We start from the raw sequence: 21,391 nt of genomic DNA, 5'->3' as shown, positions 1-21,391 counted from the left end.
AAAAAGGAAGAGGTCTTGAAAGAAGACTACAGGGAGTTAAGAAGGAAGTTGAAAAGCAGGACCTCAAAGGTAGTAATCTCAGGATTACTGCTTGTGCCACGCGACAGTGAAAATAGGAATAGAATGAGGTGGAGGATAAATCCGTGGCTGAGGGATTGGAGCAGGAGGTAGGGTTTCAGATTTCTGGATCATTGGGACCTCTTTTGGGGCGGGTGTGACCTGTACAAAAAGGACGGGTTGCACTTGAATCCCAGGGGGACCAATATCCCGGCGGGCAGGTTTGATAGAGCTGTTGGGGAGGGTTTAAACTAGTTTGGCAGAGGGGTGGGAATCAGAATGTGAGTGCAGGGATTAAGGTAGAAGGACAAGGGCATAATGCTAAGAGTTCTGAGTTGATGAGGAAGGACAGGCAGAGGACAGAACATAATTGTAGCCAGTTAAAGGGGTTGAAGGTCTATTTTAATGCTAGGAGTATTAGGAACAAGGAAGAACTTAGAGCATGGATTAGTACGTGGAACTACGATGAGGTGGCCGTTACTGAAACTTGCTTGGAGGAAGGGCAGGATTGGATGATGCAGGTCCCGGGTTTCAGCTGTTTTAAAAGGAATAGGATGGGAGGTAGAAAAGGGTGGGGGAGTGGCATTGCTGGTTGGAGATAGCATCACGGTTATAGAAAGGGAGGACGCTGCAGAAGGAGTGTCCACGGAGTCAGTCTGGGTCGAAGTCAGAAATAGGAAGGAGGTCAATCCTGTGCTGGGAGTAGTCTATAGGCCCCAAAATAACCCTCGGGACACCGAAGAGCAGATAAGCAGTCAGATTTTAGAACGGTGCAGGAAATACAGGGTAGTAGTTATAGGTGATTTCAACTTCCCTCATATTGACTGGCACCTCCTGAGAGCAAGGGGGATAGATGGGGCTGAATTTGTCAGGTGTGTTCAAGAAGGATTCCTGACACAATATGTGGATAGGCCGACGAGAGGAGAGGCTATCCTGGATCTAGTTCTGGGTAATGAACCTGGTCAGGTGACAGACCTCTTGGTGGAGAAGCATTTTGGTGAGAGTGACCGCAGCTCCCTTAGCTTCAGCATAGCTATGGAAAAGGATAAATTCAGACGAAATGGTAAAGTGCTTAACTGGGGAAAGGCAGATTTTGAAGGGCTGAGGCAGGAACTATCGAGAGTAAATTGGAAACAGATGTTCAAAGGGGAAAGCGCAGAAGACACGTGGGGGGTGTCCTTTCTGAAACATCTAAAGACTGGCACTCGAAGTAACATTTCCTGCCCCTGATCATCCATGTCTCTATATCGGCCGCAACGGCAGAGCCCCGTGTTGACGCACGCTCTGAGCTCATCCGCTTTGTTCATAATGGTCCTTGCATTAAAATACACACATCGCAAATTATCGGTCTGAGCGCGTCCCTTCTCTGTCACCTCCCTCTCGCAGTAACTTCGCAATTCTCTGTTTGTGAGCCAGCCGCCCCTTCCTCTGTCACTTCAGTCTGGTTCCCAGCCACAGCAATTCTAATTTAAACTCCCCCTAATAGCCTTAGTAAACCGTCCCGCCTGGATACTTAGCCCACTCGGATTCAAGTGCAAACCGTCCGTTTTGTACAGGTCACACCTGCCCCAGAAGAGGTCCCAATGATGCAGAAATCTGAATCCTTGACCCCTGCTCCAATCCCTCAGCCACGCATTTATCCTGCGTATCATTCTATTCCAATACTCACTGTCACGTGAAACAGGCAGTAATTCCGAGATTGCTACCTTTGTGGTCGTGCTTCTCAACTTCCTTTCGAACTCCCTGTGTCTGTTTTCATTAACTCTCCCTTTTCCTACTTATGTCGATGCTGATAATTGAAATAAAGAAAAAATAATCTCTCTGTTTATGGATACAAACTCCGACAATTTTCGACCACTTTTTGATGGAGAAGATGCTTAGAGGCAGCTTTTAAGAACAGCTGGAGAGGTGTAATATGATTAGGAGTAGTGGGCATGGCTTTGTCAAGGGCAGGACGTGCCTTACGAGCCTGACTGAAATATTTGAGGTTGTGAGTAAACACATTGATGAAGGAAGAGCCGTAGATGTAGTGTATATGGATTTCAGCAAGGCATTTGATGAGGTACCCCATGCAAAAATATTCAGAAAGTAAGGAGGCATGGTATCCAAGGGGACCCTGCTTTGTGGATCCAGAACTGGCTTGCCCACTGAGGGAAAAGAGTGGTTGTAGACGGGCCATATTCTGCATGGAGGTCGGTGACCAGTGGTGTGCCTCAGGGATCTGTTCAGGGACGCCTACTCTTTGTTATTTTTATAAATGACCTGGATGAGGAAGTGGAAGGATGGGTTAGTAAGTTTGCTGATGACACAAAGGTTGGGGGTGTTGTGGATAGTGTGGAGGGCAGTCAGAGGTTACGGCGGGAAATTGATAGGATGCAAAACTGGGCTGAGAAGTGGCAGAGGGAGTTCAACACAGATAAGTGTGAAGTACTTCATTTTGGTTGGTCAAATATCATGACAGGATATAGTATTAATGGTAAGGCTCTTAACAATGTGGAGGATCAGAGGGATCTTGGGGTCCGAGTCCATTGGACACTCAAAGCAGCTGCGCAGGTTGACTCTTTGTTTAAGAAGGCGGACAGTGTATTGGCCTTCATCAATCGTGGAAATAATAGGAAAACATTAAGAAATAATACTATTTGATGGACATGAGGTTTGAAATGCAGACCGTAGACCAGAGACACGTCACTTCATCCTTGGGTAAGAAGGCATACTGTGTATGGGCCTTCATCAATTGTGGGACTGAGTTTAAGAGCCGAGAGGTAATGTTGCAGCTATAAAGGACCCTGGTCAGACCCCACTTGGAGTACTGTGCTCAGTTCAGGTTGCCTCACTACAGGAAGGATGTGGAAACCATAGGAAGGGTGCAGAGGAGATTTGCAAGGACGTTGCTTGGATTTGAGACCATGCCTTATGGGAATAGATTGATTCAACTTGGCCTTTTCTGCTTGGAGCAACGGAGGATGAGGGATGACCTGATAGAGCTGTATAAGATGATGAGAGGCATTGATCGTGTGTATAGTCAGAGGCGTTTTCCCAGGGCTGAAATGTTTGCCACAAGAGGACACAGGTTTAAGGTGCTGGGGAGCAGGTACAGAGGAGATGTCAGGGGTAGGTATTTTAGTCAGAGAGTGGTGAGTGCGTGGAATGGGCTGCCGGCGACGGTGCGGAAACGATAAGGTCTGTTAAGAGACTTTTGGATAGGTACATGGAGCATGGAAAGATAGATGGCTATAGGTAAGCGTAATAATGTTTACGGTCGGGACATGTTCGGCACAACCTTGTGGGCCGAAGGGCCTGTATTGTGCTGTAGGTTTTCTATGTTTCTATCTTTCTATACTGTCTGAGACAGGTGGGCGGCACTGGGGAGGGGAACATCGTTAAACTTTCCTCTAGATGATTTTAGAACTAATCATTTCCAGCTGACTGGAGAGACTTGTCTGTTTTCAAAATTAGAGTAAAATACAGCACAAATGATTACTTGATGGCCTTGAAGACGGAACTGACATCCGGCACGGACAAGTGCGAGCAGCCCGCAAACAGAAACGGGGATACACAGCCACGCACAACAGTGAGAACTGAACAGTTCGAGAGCAGGTCTGGCAGAGTTCACTGGAGTCCAGGTTCTGCGACCACCGTAAAGGTTGTATTGTATTCTTTCCCCACAGGAATAAAATGAAAGTTATAGTCCGAGATCGCATGACTCTGTCTCACTTACCAGTGACACGCAGAGTGACTGTCGCTGAGGTTTGGGAGCCATTCGTTGGAACCATATTCACACGGTATTCCCCGCTGTCCGACATGTTGACCGACTTCAGCAGAAGCGACCCATTGTGTGGAAATAACTCTGCCCGCGATCTGTACTCATTATCTACAGTCCCGGTCTGATCGATCCACTGGGCGACTGTTTTCCCTTTAAAACACCAGCTTCCACTGCGGACGCTGGACGACGGCCGGACTGAAAAAAGCGCATCAGCCCCAGTGGTGACATTTATCTGGCTGTGCTCAACGATAATAGTAAACTGCTGGGACTCACCTGAGAAAGAGAAAATCATATGAGGGAAAAGCGACAGACGCCGATAGACTTGGGAACTGTACTTACTCGATATGTACAGATACCAGGGATCTGTTCTCAGCTCAGTAAGGTCGATAATTATAATCTCATCTTCATCCAACTAACCACGCGTCGTTCTGTTGATTATATGATCACCAGTGGTTGGAGAGAGTGACCCTCACCCGCCGTTATGTGGAGACAAAGAACGAGAGCTGCGAAGGGCAGTCCCGACATCCCGAGAGAGCAGCGCCGATCTCTGTTACACTCGGAGACTGAGCCGCACTTCCTGGTTTGCGGGTCATATATCTGGATTCTGACGTCACAAGCGGCAGCGCTAATTGGATCAGGCCCAATGACAGAATCTGTACTTTGCTCAAATCTACATCAAATCCTGTGTGCTGTTCTACAGCTATATGCTGTGGTTTTGCATCAGATAATATTGTCAAAGAGAGTTTCTCTCGCCCACCGACATGAAGAGAGAATGAGAGAGTAAAGTGACCGTTATCCACGCGATCCCGAGAGAGCGGAGCCTGTCTCTGCCACATTCGGGCACGTCAGCGGCTGCATTCCATTAGGTGATAGAAACATAGAAACAGAGAAAGCCCACAGCACAATAAAGGCCCTTCGGCCCACAAAGCTTGAAGAGATTTGGTATGGGTATGTCACCAAAACCTGGGAAATGTACGCACATGCAAGGCGGAGAGTATTCTGACTGTTTCCATCACCGTCTGGTGTGCAGGCTGCAATGCACAGGATCGACACAGATTACAGAGGCTTGTGTACAACAATCACATTCATCACAGTGCAAGCCTCTTCATAATCGAGAAAATCTTCAAAAGGTGGTTCCTCGGGAATACCAGGTCCACAATTAAGGGTGAACACCGTCAGGTATATGCTCTTGTCTCATTACAACCATTCGGGATATACACACTTCCTATTAGTACAATACGGAATATGCTTTTTCCCATTACTACCATCCGGAATATACTCTTGTCTCATTACTACCATCCGGAATATACTCTTGTCTCATTACTACCATCCACGATATTTTCTTATTTCCTTACCACCATCCGGAAGTAGTTACATGACCCTTAAGACCCACGCTCAGAGATTTACCAAAATCTTATGGAATCGGATTTCTGAACGGTCCATGGACCCATGAAAGCGACCTCAAAATTCATTTTTTATTTGTTACTTAATGTACTTTTCCTTTAGTTAATTAATTTGTTCATTCATTTGTTTGTTCACTTACCGAAATATTTTGTATATTTTATGCATATATTACTTATTCATGTACTGAGGACGCGTTGCGCCACCTGGCGGTTATGACAGCAGTGATGGGACTTTTTCTCTGAATTGGCCAGCCAGATGAAGAAGGATTCTCCATTGTTGGAACGGCCATTGCTGTTGAATTGTTAGAGTGGTCCGGCTTTTGTGAAAGAAGCTTAGGCGAGAACACGCTTGGACAAACACAGCCGCATGCTCGAAGTAAGGAATGAAGTTTCAAGTAAGGTGATTTTTTTTTAATTATTACATAGCTAGTGCGCTGAGAATAGATGCGGAGTCAGTGTCATGTGTGAGATTTAGGGAAACTGAGATACCGCCTCTATCCCGCATAAATACATCTGCACAACGTGTATCGGGTGCAGCTCCTGAGGGAGCATGTTAAGGAACGGGAGCTGCTGTTCCATGAGCTTCGATTCACACGGGACAATGAGGAGGTGATAGGAAGAAGCTACAGGGAGGGAGCCACCCCGAGATGAAGGGGGCAGTATCACGGGTAACCGGCAGGAGAGGCAAAGGAGATAGACAGTCGCAGCAGTGCCCCCTTGTGGCCGGACCCCTCAATAATAGGCGTGCCACTTCAGATGCATTTGGTGGGTTGCCGGTTGTGGAGATTACCAGGAGGAAGGTACTGAGACCGGCTCTGTGGCCCAGAAGGGGATGCTGAAAGGGGAGTGTAATAGCGATTGGGGATCCTCAATTAGAGGATGAGAACGCATATTCGGTGGACATGGAAGAGACACCCAGTTGCGCTCCGAATCCATGGTTTATCATGAAGGAGTCGCCGCTGCTCTGTTCTTATCTGATGCAGCCTATCGGTCTCTGGCGGAATTCCGCCGCTCACTTCCAGGTGCAGTACTTGCATTGCTGGGAGTCATGTGCGATGAGCCGTTAAAGTTCATGTGGAGTTCGTATGACCACCGGTGCCTGTAGAGAATTCGAGTGTTTTTGTGCATAATTGGCAGAAGACTGCGACGATACCAGCTCAGAAAATGTACATCTTGTAGATTTGTGCCCTGCTGGAAATTGTTGCTGCATATAGAACGTAGAACACAGAATAGTACAGTACATTACAGGCACTTCGGCCCGCAATGTTGTGCCGACCCTCAAACCCTGCCTCCCATGTAACCCCCACCTTAAATTCCTCCATATACCTGTCTAGTAGCATCTTAAATTTCACTAGTGTATCTGCCTCCACCACTGTCTCAAGCAATGCATTCCACGCACCAACCACTCTCTGAGTGAAAAACCTTCCTCTAATATCCCCCTTGAACTTCCCACCCCTTACCTTAAAGCCATCTGCTCTTGTACTGAGCAGTGGTGCCCTGGGGAAGAGGCGCTGGCTGCCCACTCAATCGCCAGTGGCATTTTAATTATTATACACGTTCTGTGCAATGTTTTCAAATCAGACAGGGCGAGGTTATGGAGACAGAAAATATCCTGGAGACAGAAGGAGACGAGGTGCGAGATCAGACTGCAAGGTTTGAGCGGCTCAGGGACCATGTGACCATTGCTCCCAGTCTGACCTCGTCTCCGCATTCCGACACTGCCCCCTTGTGGTGACACTGTGCCGCCTGCTTTCTGTGCCGTTGCTCTTTCAACTTTGCCAATGGAAGTACGGCCGTCACTGTATTGCCACCGGCGTCAGTTACCACAATGTGCAGTTGTGCCTCTTCTTTTGTCATGCCCAGTCACTGAAATTCTTGGGTGAAGCTGCCTGATACAGAAATACCCTTCTGATATGTAGGAAACTATATTTGGACTATAAATGAGAGACACCTCTGCATTATCGCGTCTTTAACTTGCTTCTGCAAACGGGAGGCATGTCTTTCGCTTGTTCGTTGTTGTTTGTTAGAGCTGATCCTCAAGAGGACAATTTGCAACAACAGCCGCTGTTCCCGGTGATACACTGAACACAATCTACTTTGCACAAATAGTGATTAAGCGGCATTTTGTTTCATTCATGCTGGTATTCGGGAGGATTTTTTCGGCAATGTGGAGAACACGGGTATTTTGGCTTGACACTCCAGCATCTCTGAAGACAAGTATCATGGCGGTTTTAGCACAAGTAGGTAAACCTGGGGAGGTTGGAGCGAGAGGGTGAAGTGGAGATCTGGAAGAGATAAAGTGCTGAGAAGTGGCAATATAATAGGAAAGGAAATAAGACCATGGGAGAAAGGGAAGGGAAAGGAGAACCGGATGGAGGCGATGGGCAGGGAAGGAGATAAAGTGAGAGAAGGAAAAGGGAACGGGGAATGTCAGAGGGGAGCCAAGCAGAGAAGTGACAGAAATGGACCAAGTGAAGTTGAGGACAGGTGGAAGCTCGAGGCAAATCTGATGAAATTGATATTTTTATAAGGAGTTTCAAGACACTCGAAAACTTCCACAGATATATAGCGTGGTGAGGATTCTGACAGGCCGTAGTGCCATATCGGGGGTGGTGGAGGGGTGATTGCAAACTGCGGAGGGTCGTAAGAAGGTACAGGAGGTTGTAAAATCATCATGGACACCAGCCTGCACAGTCTCCAAGACATCTTCAAGGAGCGGTGCCGCAGAAAGGGGGCATCCATCGGAAAGGCAACCCGGCACCCAAGGCATCCCCTCCTCTCACTGCTGCCATCTGTTAGGAGGGACAGAAGCCTGAAGTCACACCCTCAACGCTTCAGGAACAGATTCTTCCTCTCGACAATACGATTACTAATTGGACCTTGCACTCATGAACATTACCTCACTTTTTGCATTAATTTTAATTTAAATATGTTATGTATGTGTGTATATATATATTCTGTCTGTAATCATTTATCCTCATTTATTTATTCTCTATATTATAATGCATTGCATTGAACTGTTACCGCTAAGATAACAAATTTCACCACATATGCTGAAGGGGTGTTTCTTTTCTGTAATTCTCAAAAAAAAAACACGTGAGCACCACCTGCCATCTACTTCGGAGCTACCTACACACACACGCACGCACACACACACACACACACACACACACACACACACACACACACACACACACACACACACACACACACACACACACACACACACACACACACACACACACACACTGTCTACTCGCTCAAATTGCGCATCTGCTCTTGTTTTCACCCTCCAGGGTTCCTGTGGTTTAAACCTTCAATAACTGATCCCATTTTTCTATTATAGAGAAATAAGGCGTCTGATTTTTTTTTTTTGCAGATTTATTTTGTGATGGTCCATTAATGACTTTTGAAGAGTTAATTAGTAAATATTCTCTCTTTCATACACACTTCTTGTAATAGTTTCAGGTTAGACATTTTTTACAATAATACTTATCTAAGTTTCCATATTTGCACGAATATGATTTGCTGGATACTATTTTGAATATGAATCCTTTAGTAAGAGGTTCTATTGCAGAATTGGCAATATTCTTGCCAATTATATTGTTGGCAAGAAGTGCTATTTTATTAAAATGAAAAGACACCTCTGTCCTTACATTAATTCAGTAGTTTTCTCAAGTGATGTTATGTCTCAGTTTGGAAAAAAATCAGAAGTAGAACCTTTGATCCTCAATTTGATTTTGAGAGAGGATGGGGCTCTTTTGCCAAATATTATCATTTAATTTCAATTATTTTATATGCTTTCTTTCCAATTTTATTTAAAATAAACATGAATTGGCGGTTGATGATTTATTTTTTATGCATATGGACGATTGTAAGTCGTATTGCTCCGGGAGATGATTCCTAATGTTTTCGTTTTCTTCTTTTTTTCTTTTTTCTTCCTCTTTTAATTAGTCGGGTTCTCTTTTATCCTTCTTTTCTTTATATAAGATTTGTTCATTTTCATATATTATCCTTTTTGATAAGTTTTTTTCTTCAGCTTTATTAATTGTTAAAGCTCTGAATCATTCTATAGCTGTCGAAGATTATGTATCAATAAAAAGATTTTTAAAATGATAATGAATATATTGCTTTACAGTAATTAATTTCCCGGTTTATTGATTTGCTTCAGCCTGTTTCTTTGCTGCAGATCACAAAACAAAACAGGTGAGCTCTACCTGCAGTCTGTTTCTGAGTCACCTGGAACCTCCTGTACACACCAAACACTCCCGCGCCCTGTTACTGAGCTTAATTACCCTCCCTCCTCTGACTCCATCTTGCATTACACACGGACACCCACAGTGTGTTCTCGCTCAAAGGGCGCATCTGCTCTCCTTTTCACCCTCCAGGGGTCCCATAGTTTACCTGGTTTTACTGTCAGGTTGCTTATGTACCAGCCCTTGTTACCACTGTCCATCACCTCCCAACCTCGGCCGCGATCTCCACGCTTACACTTCTGACGTCACTCCCATCTTCCAATCAGCCGCGCTTAACTGGACACCTCTGTCACGGGTCAGGTCCCATCGCACCCCCCACGCTCTACTCTTTATATAAATATCTCCCTATTATTAATGCTTTTTGAGCTAGTGATTTAGATGCATATCATATTATTACTGAGTTAAGTATTGTATTGTATGTAATGAGTTTTTGCTACAACAAGTGTACGGGACATTGGAAAAAATGCTGAATTTCCCCATGGGGATGAATAAAGTATCTATCTATCTATCTATCTATCTTTGATACATTTTCTCACATCATATCCAGTCTCTGACCGTCGCAACTGCCCATCAAAGCCTCTCACCTCGATCCGATTCTCAGCCACCAGAACTTGGTAAAGTGGCTCACTGCCCTCCGGGTGTTCAGTGTCGCTGCAGGGTCCCGACACGACCCGTTGACAGTCCATCTCCCTCCGCGGGTATTGCGTCACCGCTGCCTTCCCTCGCAAAGGCAAACCTGTTGCTCCAGACGTTCAGGATTTTCACACTCTCTCTCCTGACCTTTCCATTTATAGATCTTGTTCGTGACCCGCTGTACTCTTAGTTACTCTTCCCTCAGCAACACGCCGCTGCAGATTCCAAAATCCAGATATGAAACTACCCTCGCCTGACTTCTCCATTTCCCCTCTTCCGCTTTCATGAAATAGCGAAGTCTCCCTCACGGCGCTCTGTAGTAACTTCGCTAAAAAAATAAGGAATTGGAGAGGAGGACAACAAAAGGATCCACACACTGCATTGTCAGACCTTGTGAAACCTTCTGTTGCAGATGGTCAGATCCAAGAGTCGTGCTTATAAACCGATGTCAATTTCCTTTAGACTCTGCTTTCTCTCCGCACCTGTTCCCTCACAAAGTTCCGCCTTCCCCACAAGTAGAAAACAATATGCGTCAACCTCCTCAGCTATTTACCTTCTTCCTCATTTTACTTCTGTGCGCCCTTTTGCAAAGAACCGAATTTTAACCCTTGACAATATTTTCTAAACATTCACAATTGAAAAGCTGGCTTTTGTTGAAGGCAGCACAGATTATATAGATTGTGATTCTTTAGAACTTTAGCTGTGGGGAGATATTTTTTTCAGTGTGGTCTCTCTCAAACTGAAACATGGAAACTCTCAGAGTAAACAAGTTCTGGTTCCCATCCAAGAGTCGTGCTTATAAATAAATGCTTTCTCTCCGCACCTGCTCCCCCACAAGTATAAAACAATATTCGTCAACTTCCTCTGCCAATTGTTTTCTTCCTCAATTTACCTCTGTGAGCTCGTTTGCAAAGCACAGCATTTTAACCCTTAACCATCTTTTCTAAATATTGTTATTTGCAAAGCTGCCTTTTGCTGAAGACCAGCGCAGATTACACAGATTGGGCATCTCAGAACTGTAGCTGTAGCGAAATTGTTTTTGTTTCAGTGTGGTGTCTCTCAAACTGGAGCAGAGAAACTCCACGTAAACGAGTTTTGGTTCACGTCTCCAATTCACTTCTGCAAGCTGTAATTCTCAAAACAAAACACATGAGCTCCACCTGCAATCTACTTCGGAGCTACCTAAACCGCCCGCACACAGCAAACACTCCTCCCCCTGTTACTAAGCTTAATTACCCTCCCGCCTGTGACTCCATCTTGCATTACACACACACACTAAACCAAAGGTTCCACACACTCCATTGTGATACATTGTAAAACCTCCTGTTGCAGATGTTCAGATCCAAGAGTCGAGCTTATCAACATATGTCAGTATCATTTAGACTCTGCTTGCTCTCCGCACCAATTTCCCCACAAAGTTCCGCCTTCCCCACAAGTACAAAACAATATGCGCCAACCTCCTCAACTATTTGCCTTCTTCCTCAATTTACTGTTGTATTCTCTTTTAACCTTTGTCAGTCTTTTCTAAGCATTCACAATTGCAAACCTGGCTTTTGTTGAAGGCAGCACAGTTTATATAGATTGGGAATCTTTTCTAAGCATTCACAATTGCAAACCTGGCTTTTGTTGAAGGCAGCACAGTTTATATAGATTGGGAATCTTTTCTAAGCATTCACAATTGCAAACCTGGCTTTTGTTGAAGGCAGCACAGTTTATATAGATTGGGAATCTTTTCTAAGCATTCACAATTGCAAACCTGGCTTTTGTTGAAGGCAGCACAGTTTATATAGATTGGGAATCTTTTCTAAGCATTCACAATTGCAAACCTGGCTTTTGTTGAAGGCAGCACAGTTTATATAGATTGGGAATCTTTTCTAAGCATTCACAATTGCAAACCTGGCTTTTGTTGAAGGCAGCACAGTTTATATAGATTGGGAATCTTTTCTAAGCATTCACAATTGCAAACCTGGCTTTTGTTGAAGGCAGCACAGTTTATATAGATTGGGAATCTTTAGAACTTTAGCTGTAGGGAGATTTTTTTCTCAGTGTGGTCTCTCTCAAACTAGAACATGGAAACTCACTGAGTAAACAAGTTCTGGTTCACATCCAAGAGTCGTGCTTATAAATATATGCTAATTTCCTTCAGAGTCTGCTTTCTCTCCGCACCTGTTCTCCCACAAGTACAAAACAATATTCGCCAACTTCCTCTGCCATTTGCTTTCTTCCTCAATTTACCTCTGTGAGCTCGTTTAACCCTTGACAATGTCTTCGAAATATTCATATTTGCAAAGCTGCCTTTTATTGAATGCCAGCGCAGATTACACAGATTGGGAATCTCAGAAAGTAGCTGTAGCTAGATTTGTTTTTGTTTCAGTGAGGTGTCTCTCAAACTGGAGCAGAGAAACTCCACGTAAACGAGTTCTGGTTCACGTCTCCAATTCATTTCTGCAAGCTGCCAAAGATATGGCAGTTACGGTGTCAGTTATCACAGAGTGCAGTCGTGTCCGTCCGTTTCCGATGCCCACCAACTGTAATTCTGAGGCTGCAGTCTGATCGGCCGAGATCTCCTGAAGCAGGGGAACAGGCTCTATATGCCGACTGGCCGACCTGAGTTCACTTTGGAAATGTAAGTGCATTAACCTCAGCCGTCCGCCCGATATCCTTTATGGTTTAAAGTAAGTCATTAATGAAATTGCAACTCGTTTAAACGTGTTTTGGGAACAATTAACTGATGAGTATTTGTCAGCTGCAGTTCGGATTTGCCAGTAATGACGTCACCACAGTGAACCACGTGGGAACTTGCGGGAACTTGGTTGGACAAGAGCACAGATGTACAGCTCCTGGTTGCACTGCAGACAGGGTTCACGGCCCTCAAAATAGGGAGTCAGTCACAAAGAAGGAATAAGTTATTAACAGCGTCTGTTACCGATCTATTTAGAACCATAGAACACTACAGCACAGTTGAGGCCTTCAGCTTTCCATGTTGTGCCGACCCAAATAATCCTCAAAAAAATGTACTAAACCCACACCACTCCATAACCCTCCATTTGTCTTTCATCCATGTGCCTGTCCATGAGACTCTTAAAAACCCCTGATGTTTTAGCCTCCACCAGCATCCCTGGCAAGCCATTCCAGTCACTCACAACCCTCTGTGTAAAAACCTTACCCCTGATGTCTCCCCTAAACTTCCCCCCCTTAATTTTGGACTTATGCCGTCTAGCGTTTGCCGTTGGTGCCCTGGGAAACAGGTACTGGCTATCCACCCTTTCTATGCCTCTCATAATATTGTAGACCTCTATCAAGTCCCCTCTCGTCCTTCTACACTCCAAAGAGAAAAGTCCCAGATCTGCTAGCCGTGCTTCATATGACTTGTTCTCCAATCCATCCTGGTAAATCTCCTCTGCAGCCTCTCCATAGCTTCCACATCCTTCCTATAATGAGGTGACCAGAACTGAACACAATACTCTAAGTGCGGTTTCACCAGAGATTTGTAGAGTTGCAACATGACCTCTCTACTCTTGAACTCAATCCCCCTGTTTATGAAGCCTAGCATCCCATAGGCCTTCTTAACTACCCTATCAACCTGTGCAGCGACCTTGAGGCTTGTAAGGATTTGTACACCAAAGTCCCTTTGTTCATCCACACTCTTAAGTAACTGACCATTAATCCTGTACTCAGTCTTCTGGTTTGTCCTTCCAAAATGCATCACCTCACACTTGTCCGGTTTGAACTCTGTCTGCCATTTTTCTGGCCAACTCTGCAGCCTGTCCACAGGTGAATCTTGCTTTTTTATATTCCTAGACCACTTGAAATGGACGCTATCGTTGCATTTGCCTTCCTCAAGCGGCAAGTGAACCTTGAGGGAATCCTGCAGCAGGACTCCCAAATCTATTTGCGGCTCAAGATTTTTTGATGCCACCCCCTCCGCCCGTCCGAACGCCGGCCGCAGTCCCAGCCATGGTTAGGAGGGGAAGCCGCTGCGCCGGGTCTTTCGCGGGACGGGACGGCGGGAGAAGAGGTCCCGTTTACGGATCGACTCCCTCCTGCCCCCTCCCACCAAACCCGTCCCGCACCCCCACATCCGAGAGGGAGGGGCCGACCTCCGGGAGAAAAAAAATCATCGGGCACAGGGAGAGGGAGGAAGAAATAGAGAGGCAGAGAGAGTGAGAACAAGAACAAACAAGTTTATTGGAGAGTTAGTGTCGACACTGAAAGATAACAGGTAGGTCGGTAAGCACAGACGGATCTGTCCCCGCTCTCCACCGCCTTATACTGACCCTCCGAAATCAGAAGTGGATCTGGTGAGTGTTTGTGTTAATAGAACCATAGAACCACAGGACACTACAGCACAGTACAGGCCCTTCAGCCCTCCATGTTGTGCTGACCCATATAATCCTCAAAAAAGTATTAAACACATACGACCCCATAACCCTACATTTTTTTTCATCCATGTTCCTGTCCAAGAGGCTCTTAAATACCCCTAATGTTTTACCCTCCACCAGCATCCCTGGCAAGTCATTCCAGGAACTCACAACTCTCTGTGTAAAAAACTTACCCCTGATGTCTCCCCTAAACTTCCCTCCATTAATTTTGGACAAATGCCCTCTGGTGTTTGTTTTTGGTGCCCTGGCAAACAGGTACTGACTATCCACCCTATCTATGCCCTCTGGAGTATTCTTTTCATTTCTGACGAAGAGAGAGTGGGTTTGAAATTCAGACGATATTTAGGACGGATAGTTTGAATGAAATTTGGACACTAAGGGGTAAAGTTGGAAAATGACATCAAAGCTTCTGGCCAATCAGCCGCGTGGTTTTTGAGTGATGGGTTAGTCAGGGAGCAGGGGAAATGGTCATTTGAAGTTCCTATTTAATATGATCTGACAATGGCCAGTTAACCTGTGACCAGCTGCGCTATGGTCCCCATCTGAGTTGAATAGGATTTAAAATGTTTTGTGATACAAATTATACAATCCAGGACAAAGCCAATTGGTCAGATAACATCTACGGAAAAGCAAAGGAATGGTGTTTCTAACTCGAAGCCATTTTACCTGAGCGCCCATGACACATCCATTCACCAGCCGCTCATACTGCATGAGAATAACAGCGTTGAAGAGACACGTGTTCAACAACAAAGGATGCACCTTCTGCAATCCCACCAGACATCCGCACGTTTATTCAATCACCGACCGAGTGTTGCATTTTGTAAATATCTCAGACACCTCAAACACGTCATCCTGGTATTAATGTTCGACTCACGGTCATGCTCTGGGACAGAATTTTGTAATTCTCATTGTATTTGTCAGCACAAAGCATTACCATTCTTTCCAAGACTCCTTGATTGCGTTACTATGTTGTTTATTCACCAAACCCGACCGCTCACTCTGGATTTCCCATTGCCTGGAAAATCCCTTCTACAAGCCCATGCTCGTAACCCCCACACCCGCACCTCCCGCGCTGTCAAAATGCATTTGTGCCTCTGTGACCGCGGTGTGCGGCCGAAGGTGAGAAAGTGGTCGCAGGCAGCTGCTGGCTGCAGAAAAGGGCATCAGAGCGGCCATTCCCGTCAAGGTGGGGCAATGGGGGCAGTTCTTCCTCCATTATTATTCAGAGAACCTGTGGTCTGTCGAATACCGAGTGAGACGCGAAGTCTTCGGGGTAACCGCAGGTCTGTGTCTTTGCTGTCGCTTTGCTCACGCTTGAATGTTCGGCGGCGGAGCCGATGTTTTTGTTTTTGCCGGTGGGGAGGGGGAGAGGGGGTTGTTGCTCGCTGGCGCCTACGCGCGGGAGGGGGGGATATGGGGGGGACTTTGGGGTTCTAACATTCAACTCCCCTTCATTCTTTGGGGCACTCCTCTGTTTTCCCGCATGGTTGCGAAGAAAAAGCATTTCAGGATGTATATTGCACACAATTCTCTGACATTAGATTGTACCTTTGAAACATTGAACCTTTGAGAATGATCCCAAAACAAATAGGGCTGGATGTCACCGATAAAAATCTGGTTGCTGGATAAGACGATACTCACATCATATCTCTCAGTATTCAGTGAGCTAATTCTTATAACTTGCTAATACGAAGCCCCGGACGGGTCGGATGAAATCATTGGAATTATTGTCACGTGACCGTTTCAGCCGCTGCTCCAGGCTCCCGGACAAGAGAAAATCGAGGCGAGTCTGAAGGTTGAGGGTCACACACTGCTGTGTTTCAGATCCTCACGAAGCATGACTTTAGAAACGGAACCGCCTATAATGTGGGCAATGAGATTATTGAGATCATATCGCACAGCAACGTTGACAGGGCAAAGGTTGGTGGAAGGATGAGGGTGTCTAACATGGGATGTTGGAGTCTGGGTAGAGGTGACTGTCGAGAGAGGTATGACGGAGACATGGATAACGGTTGTATATAAAAAGTAAGAGATGTTTTGCACGGTGGCTCCTTCAACGATGATTGTCCTTCTCATGTGTGAGTTCCCGGCCAACCGTCCTCTTCTATTCACCAGTGACGTCATCTGAGGAAATAAATAAACAATTCATGCTGGCTGTCATAGCAACCGGAAGGAAATAAAGTTGGTGAGTCAAAATACGGGCGATAGTTCCTTATTCGGTGTCAGAGATCGTGTCAATGTGAATTTGCAGACAATTTATCTGTTTCGCAAGGCCACAGGCCCAGGACAATTATTCCTCGGAATAGCAATGACTTGCTGCCCGTCGCCGCCTGACCCCAGTCCCACAGTGTTACATGTCTCTCATCTGTTAATCACTGGGTAACTTGAAATCACGCACAGCCGGGGCTCTGCTCAACTCATCGGCTTGGCAATAATGGACATGTTCCCTTTGCAAGTCACATTTTGCATCGACAGTTTCATGTTCTGCTCACTAACCTCTTCAGATCACCGTAAACAGATCGATCGCCCAGAACCAGTCCCTGTTAAACGGAAGTAAATCACTGTGATTAGCAAAAGTTAATAACAAACGCAGTCTGTGAGAGAGGAGAATTGGAAGGACACCGAAAAGGACTTGGACACATGTAACAAATCGGCTCGGAAAGACCGTGGGACAGAGGGACCAGGCTGTGCTCCACAGTTCAGACTAACACATGATACTTCATGAGTTCATTCGCCATTTCTGCCGCCCCCATTGCCGCCTCTTCGACGTCATTCTCGCTGTCGAATGTCTCACTTCAGGGTCTGTTTCTTATTCTGTAAAGTGGAAACAATTACTTCAAAATGAGATTGACACAAATAATTCCCTCACCGTGTAAGTGGAGTTTCCATCTTGTGTATTGTTACTTGAGCCCTGTAAAGAGAAAAGGCGATTTATTTTTATCGTGACGTTTAACCAAGCGAGCACCAATTGTATTCTGACTCTGCACATTTAAACCCCGAGGGTATCGGTTTTCACATTCACTGCTGCTGGGAGTTCGCTGTTCGACGGACTGCGTGTTCCTGATTCACGCAGAATATTGACTGGAAGATTGCAAATGTCACTCCGCTATTTAAGAAGGGGGCAAGGAAGCAAAAAGGAAATTATAGACCTGTTAGCTTGACATCTGTGGTTGGGAAGTTGTTCGAGTCGATTGTCAAGGATGAGGTTACGGAGTACCTGGAGGCACATGACAAGATAGGCAGAACTCAGCATGGTTTCCTCAAAGGAAAATCCTGCCTGAGCAGATTTTTGAGGAAATTACAGGTAGGCCAGACAAGGGAGATGCAGTGGATGTTGTGTATTTTGATTATCAGAAGGCCTTTGACAAGGTGCCGCACATGAGGCTGCTGAACAAGATAAGAGCCCATGGAATTACGGGAAGTTTACATACGTGGATAGGGCATTGGCTGATTGGCAGGAAACAGAGAGTGGGAATAAAGGGATCCCATTCTGGTTGGCTGCCGGTTACCAGTGGTGTTCCACAGGGGTCCGTGTTGGGGCCGCTTCTTTTTTCGTTGTATATCAACGATTTGGATTATGGCTTTGTGGCTAAGTTTGCTGATGATACAAAGATAGATGGAGGGGCCGGTAGTGCTAAGGAAACAGAGAGTCTGCAGAGAGACTTGGATAGATTGGGGGAATGGATAGAGAAATGGCAAATGAAATACAATGTTGGAAAGTGTACGGTCATGCACTTTGGTAGAAGAAATAAACGGGCAGGCTATTACTTAAATGGGGAGAGAATTCAAAGTTCTGAGACGCAACGGGACTTGGGAGTCCTCGTGCAGGTTACCCTTAAGGTTGACCTCCAGGCTCAGTCGGTGGTGAAGAAGGCGAATGCAATGTTGGCATTCATTTCTGGAGGAATAGAGTATAGGAGCAGGAATGTGATGTTGAGGCTCCATAAGGCACTGGTAAGACCTCACTTGGCGTACTGTGTGCAGGTTTGGGCTCCTTATTTAAGAAAGGATGTGCCGACATTGGAGAGGGTTCAGAGAAGATTCACTAGAATGATTCCGGGAATGAGAGAGTTAACATGTGAGGACCGTTTGACCGCTTTTGGACTGTACTCCTTGGAGTTTAGAAGAATGAGGGGGGACCTCATAGAAACATTTCGAAAGTTGAAAGGCATGGAGAGAGTGGATGTGGCAAAGTTGTTTCCCATGGTGGGGGAGTCTAGGACGAGAGGACATGACTGGAGGATTGCAGGGCGCCCATTCAGAACAGAGATGCGATTTTTTTTTCAGCGAGAGGGCGGTAAATCTGTGGAGTTTGTTGCCAGGGGCGGCAGTGGAGGGCGGGTCATTTGGTGTATTTAAGGCAGAAATTGATAGGTATCTGAACAGCGAGGGCTTGAAAGGTTATGGTGAGAAGGCGGGGGAGTGGGACTAAAGGGGAGATTGGATCAGCTCATGATGAAATAGCGGAGCAGACTCGATGGGCCGAATGGCTGACTTCTGCTCCTTTGTCTTTTGGTTTTATGGTCTGATATATATTTTTTCCCTGACAGCATTCATATGCATTCAGCAATTCGGGCAGCATGATACATGTTACCTGATGAGGAACTCTCTTTCAGAACCGTTCGCCTTGAGAGATAAATCTGAATGAGAACGTGTACGTGGCGGATTGGGGATGTTGTGGTGGAGGGAGTACATTCAGATTGGAGGGTTGTGACGAGTGGTGTCCCACAAAGATCGGTTCTGGTACCTTGGCTTTTCGTGTGTTTTATTAACGACCTGGATGTGGGGGTAGAAGGGTGGGTTGGCAAGTTTGCAGATGACACAAAGGATGGTGGTTTTGTGAATAGTGTAGAGGATTTTCGAAGATTAAAGAGAGACGTTGATAGGATGCAGAAGTGAGCTGAGAAGTGGCAGATGGTGTTCAACCTGGAGGTGGTACACTTTGGAAGGACAAACTCCAAAACAGAGTACAACGTAAATGGCAGGATATTTGGTAGTGTGGAGGAGCAGAGGGATCAGGGGATACAAGTCCGCAGATCCCTGAAAGTTGCCTCACATGTAGATGGGGTAGTTAAGAAAGCTTATGGGGTGTCAGCTTTCATAAGTCGAGGGATAGGGTTTAAGAGGCCCGGTGTAATGATGCAGCTCTATAAAACTCTAGTTAGGCCACACTTGCAGTACTGTGTCCAGTTCTGGTCACCTCACTATAGGAAAGATTTGGATGCATTGAAAAGGGTACAGAGGAGATTTATCTACCTGTTTTAGAGAGTATGCATTATGATCAGAGATTAAGGGAGCTAGGAATATATTCATTGGAGAGAAGGAATATGAGAGGAGACATGATAGAGATGTACAAGATATTCAGAGGAATAGACAGAGTGGACAGCCAGCGCCTCTTCCCCAGGGCACCACTGCTCAGTACAAGAGGACATGGCTTTAAGATAAGGGGAGGGAAGTTCAAGGGGGATATTAGAGGAAGGTCTTTCACTCAGAGAGTGGTTGGTGCGTGGAATGCACTGCCTGAGTCAATGGTGGAGGCAGATACACTAGTGAAGTTTAAGAGACTACTAGAGAGGTATATGGAGGAATTTAAGGTGCGGTTTTATATGGGAGGCAGTAATCGGTTTGCTGAGGCGAGTGTGCCTTAGGAGAAAGGGGAGAAGGAGTGTCACCAGGGGGAGTTGATGGGCAGGTGAAGACAAGAGATAAGAGGCCAGAGTGGAAATAGAAGAAGAGGGAAGTGAACAAAAATACCTGTGGGATAAGCTCATCAGGTCTGGATCTATTTTGCGGAATATGACGTCTTGTTTCTCAATTAACTGAAAAGGAGATCCGGGATCGATCATCCAGGACCTTATAAATTGCCGAAAGACCCGATGGACGCCTCCGATCTTATATCCTCTTTGCGAAACAATGACTGAGATCATCTCCATCCTACCTGTTCATTCCTTGGGAAGTTTTCGTAGTTTTGCGATGCGTTCACGGTCTCTGTGTCCAAGGTACCTGTGGGAACAAAACGGATACGTCACAACGGCGCAGAGCATCGGGAGCCCTTGTTGAACACAGCGGACGTCAACCCGGCCCAGAACAAAACGGATACGTCACAACGGCGCAGAGCATCGGGAGCCCTTGTTGAACACAGCAGACGTCAACCCGGCCCAGAACAAAACGCCATTAACAGCATGAGCTTCCTTCCCACTCATCGCCGGACCCAGGAAGTGAGGGCCGATATTGATCAATATGAAGCTAAATTAAGTTGGATAAACTGCCATTCCATCTCTCCGCTGATATTGTAATGTTGAGCAGAAAATTTCGACTTAAATAAGTGGAAAACTCAACGGCAGAATTCGCATAATTCGTGACCATTCGCTCGGATGAAAACCTCCAGCTTCCGTGCACTATGAGCTCCTAAAGTTAAATCAAATGTTTAAATTTCCACGGGAACAGCAATGGAACAGTTGAAACGGAATTCACTCACTTGGTCTTCCAGAATTGATGCTCGTATCGAGTTTGGATTGCGGTGGATCTTTGACCCTGAACAGACAGAAACAAAGATCAATACATGAATCGGGCAAGATGTCAATTTCCTGCGCTGGTACACCGAATGAGAACGGCTCCTGTAATTCCATTTGATTCTCTCTAGTATTCCCTTTCACGGCACTGGTTATCAGATGCCCGATTCCAGTCACCGTCATGGGTAAAGTGGAGAAAATTGCCCGGGCCTTTTTGACATACACAGCTTTCCACACAGATATTGCTGAACGCAAACCTCTTTCAGAGAGACGTTCAAATGTCAGACAAACAACTCCGCCGTGAACGCGGAATGCTGGTTCGGTCCACAGATGCCCCTGAATCCGAGCAGAAGCCGTTTCCGCCGAAATTCTCAAACACTAATTA

General features: G+C 45.8%; 2 protein-coding genes across 2 annotated transcripts in view; one reads left to right on the top strand and one right to left on the bottom strand.

The window, feature by feature from the left end:
* The window catches only part of LOC140721211 (cell adhesion molecule CEACAM6-like), a 22,311-nt gene extending 15,231 nt beyond the window's left edge, over positions 1-7,080 (bottom strand). The window contains exons 1-3 of the mRNA XM_073036069.1: positions 6,922-7,080; positions 4,294-4,417; positions 3,776-4,093 (exon numbers count right to left, since the gene is read on the bottom strand). Coding sequence (XP_072892170.1) covers positions 3,776-4,093; positions 4,294-4,417; positions 6,922-7,080 — 601 coding nt within the window. The remainder of the gene's footprint in view (positions 1-3,775; positions 4,094-4,293; positions 4,418-6,921) is intronic.
* Positions 1-21,391, top strand: part of LOC140721222 (uncharacterized) — a 188,490-nt gene that overhangs the window by 63,155 nt on the left and 103,944 nt on the right. The gene's annotated exons all lie outside the window — the stretch shown is intronic.

Source organism: Hemitrygon akajei, unplaced genomic scaffold (assembly GCF_048418815.1).
Source record: "Hemitrygon akajei unplaced genomic scaffold, sHemAka1.3 Scf000052, whole genome shotgun sequence".
NCBI lineage: Eukaryota > Metazoa > Chordata > Chondrichthyes > Myliobatiformes > Dasyatidae > Hemitrygon > Hemitrygon akajei.
The sequence above is the reverse complement of the archived record's forward strand: the minus strand, read 5'-3'. Positions and strand labels throughout refer to the sequence as shown.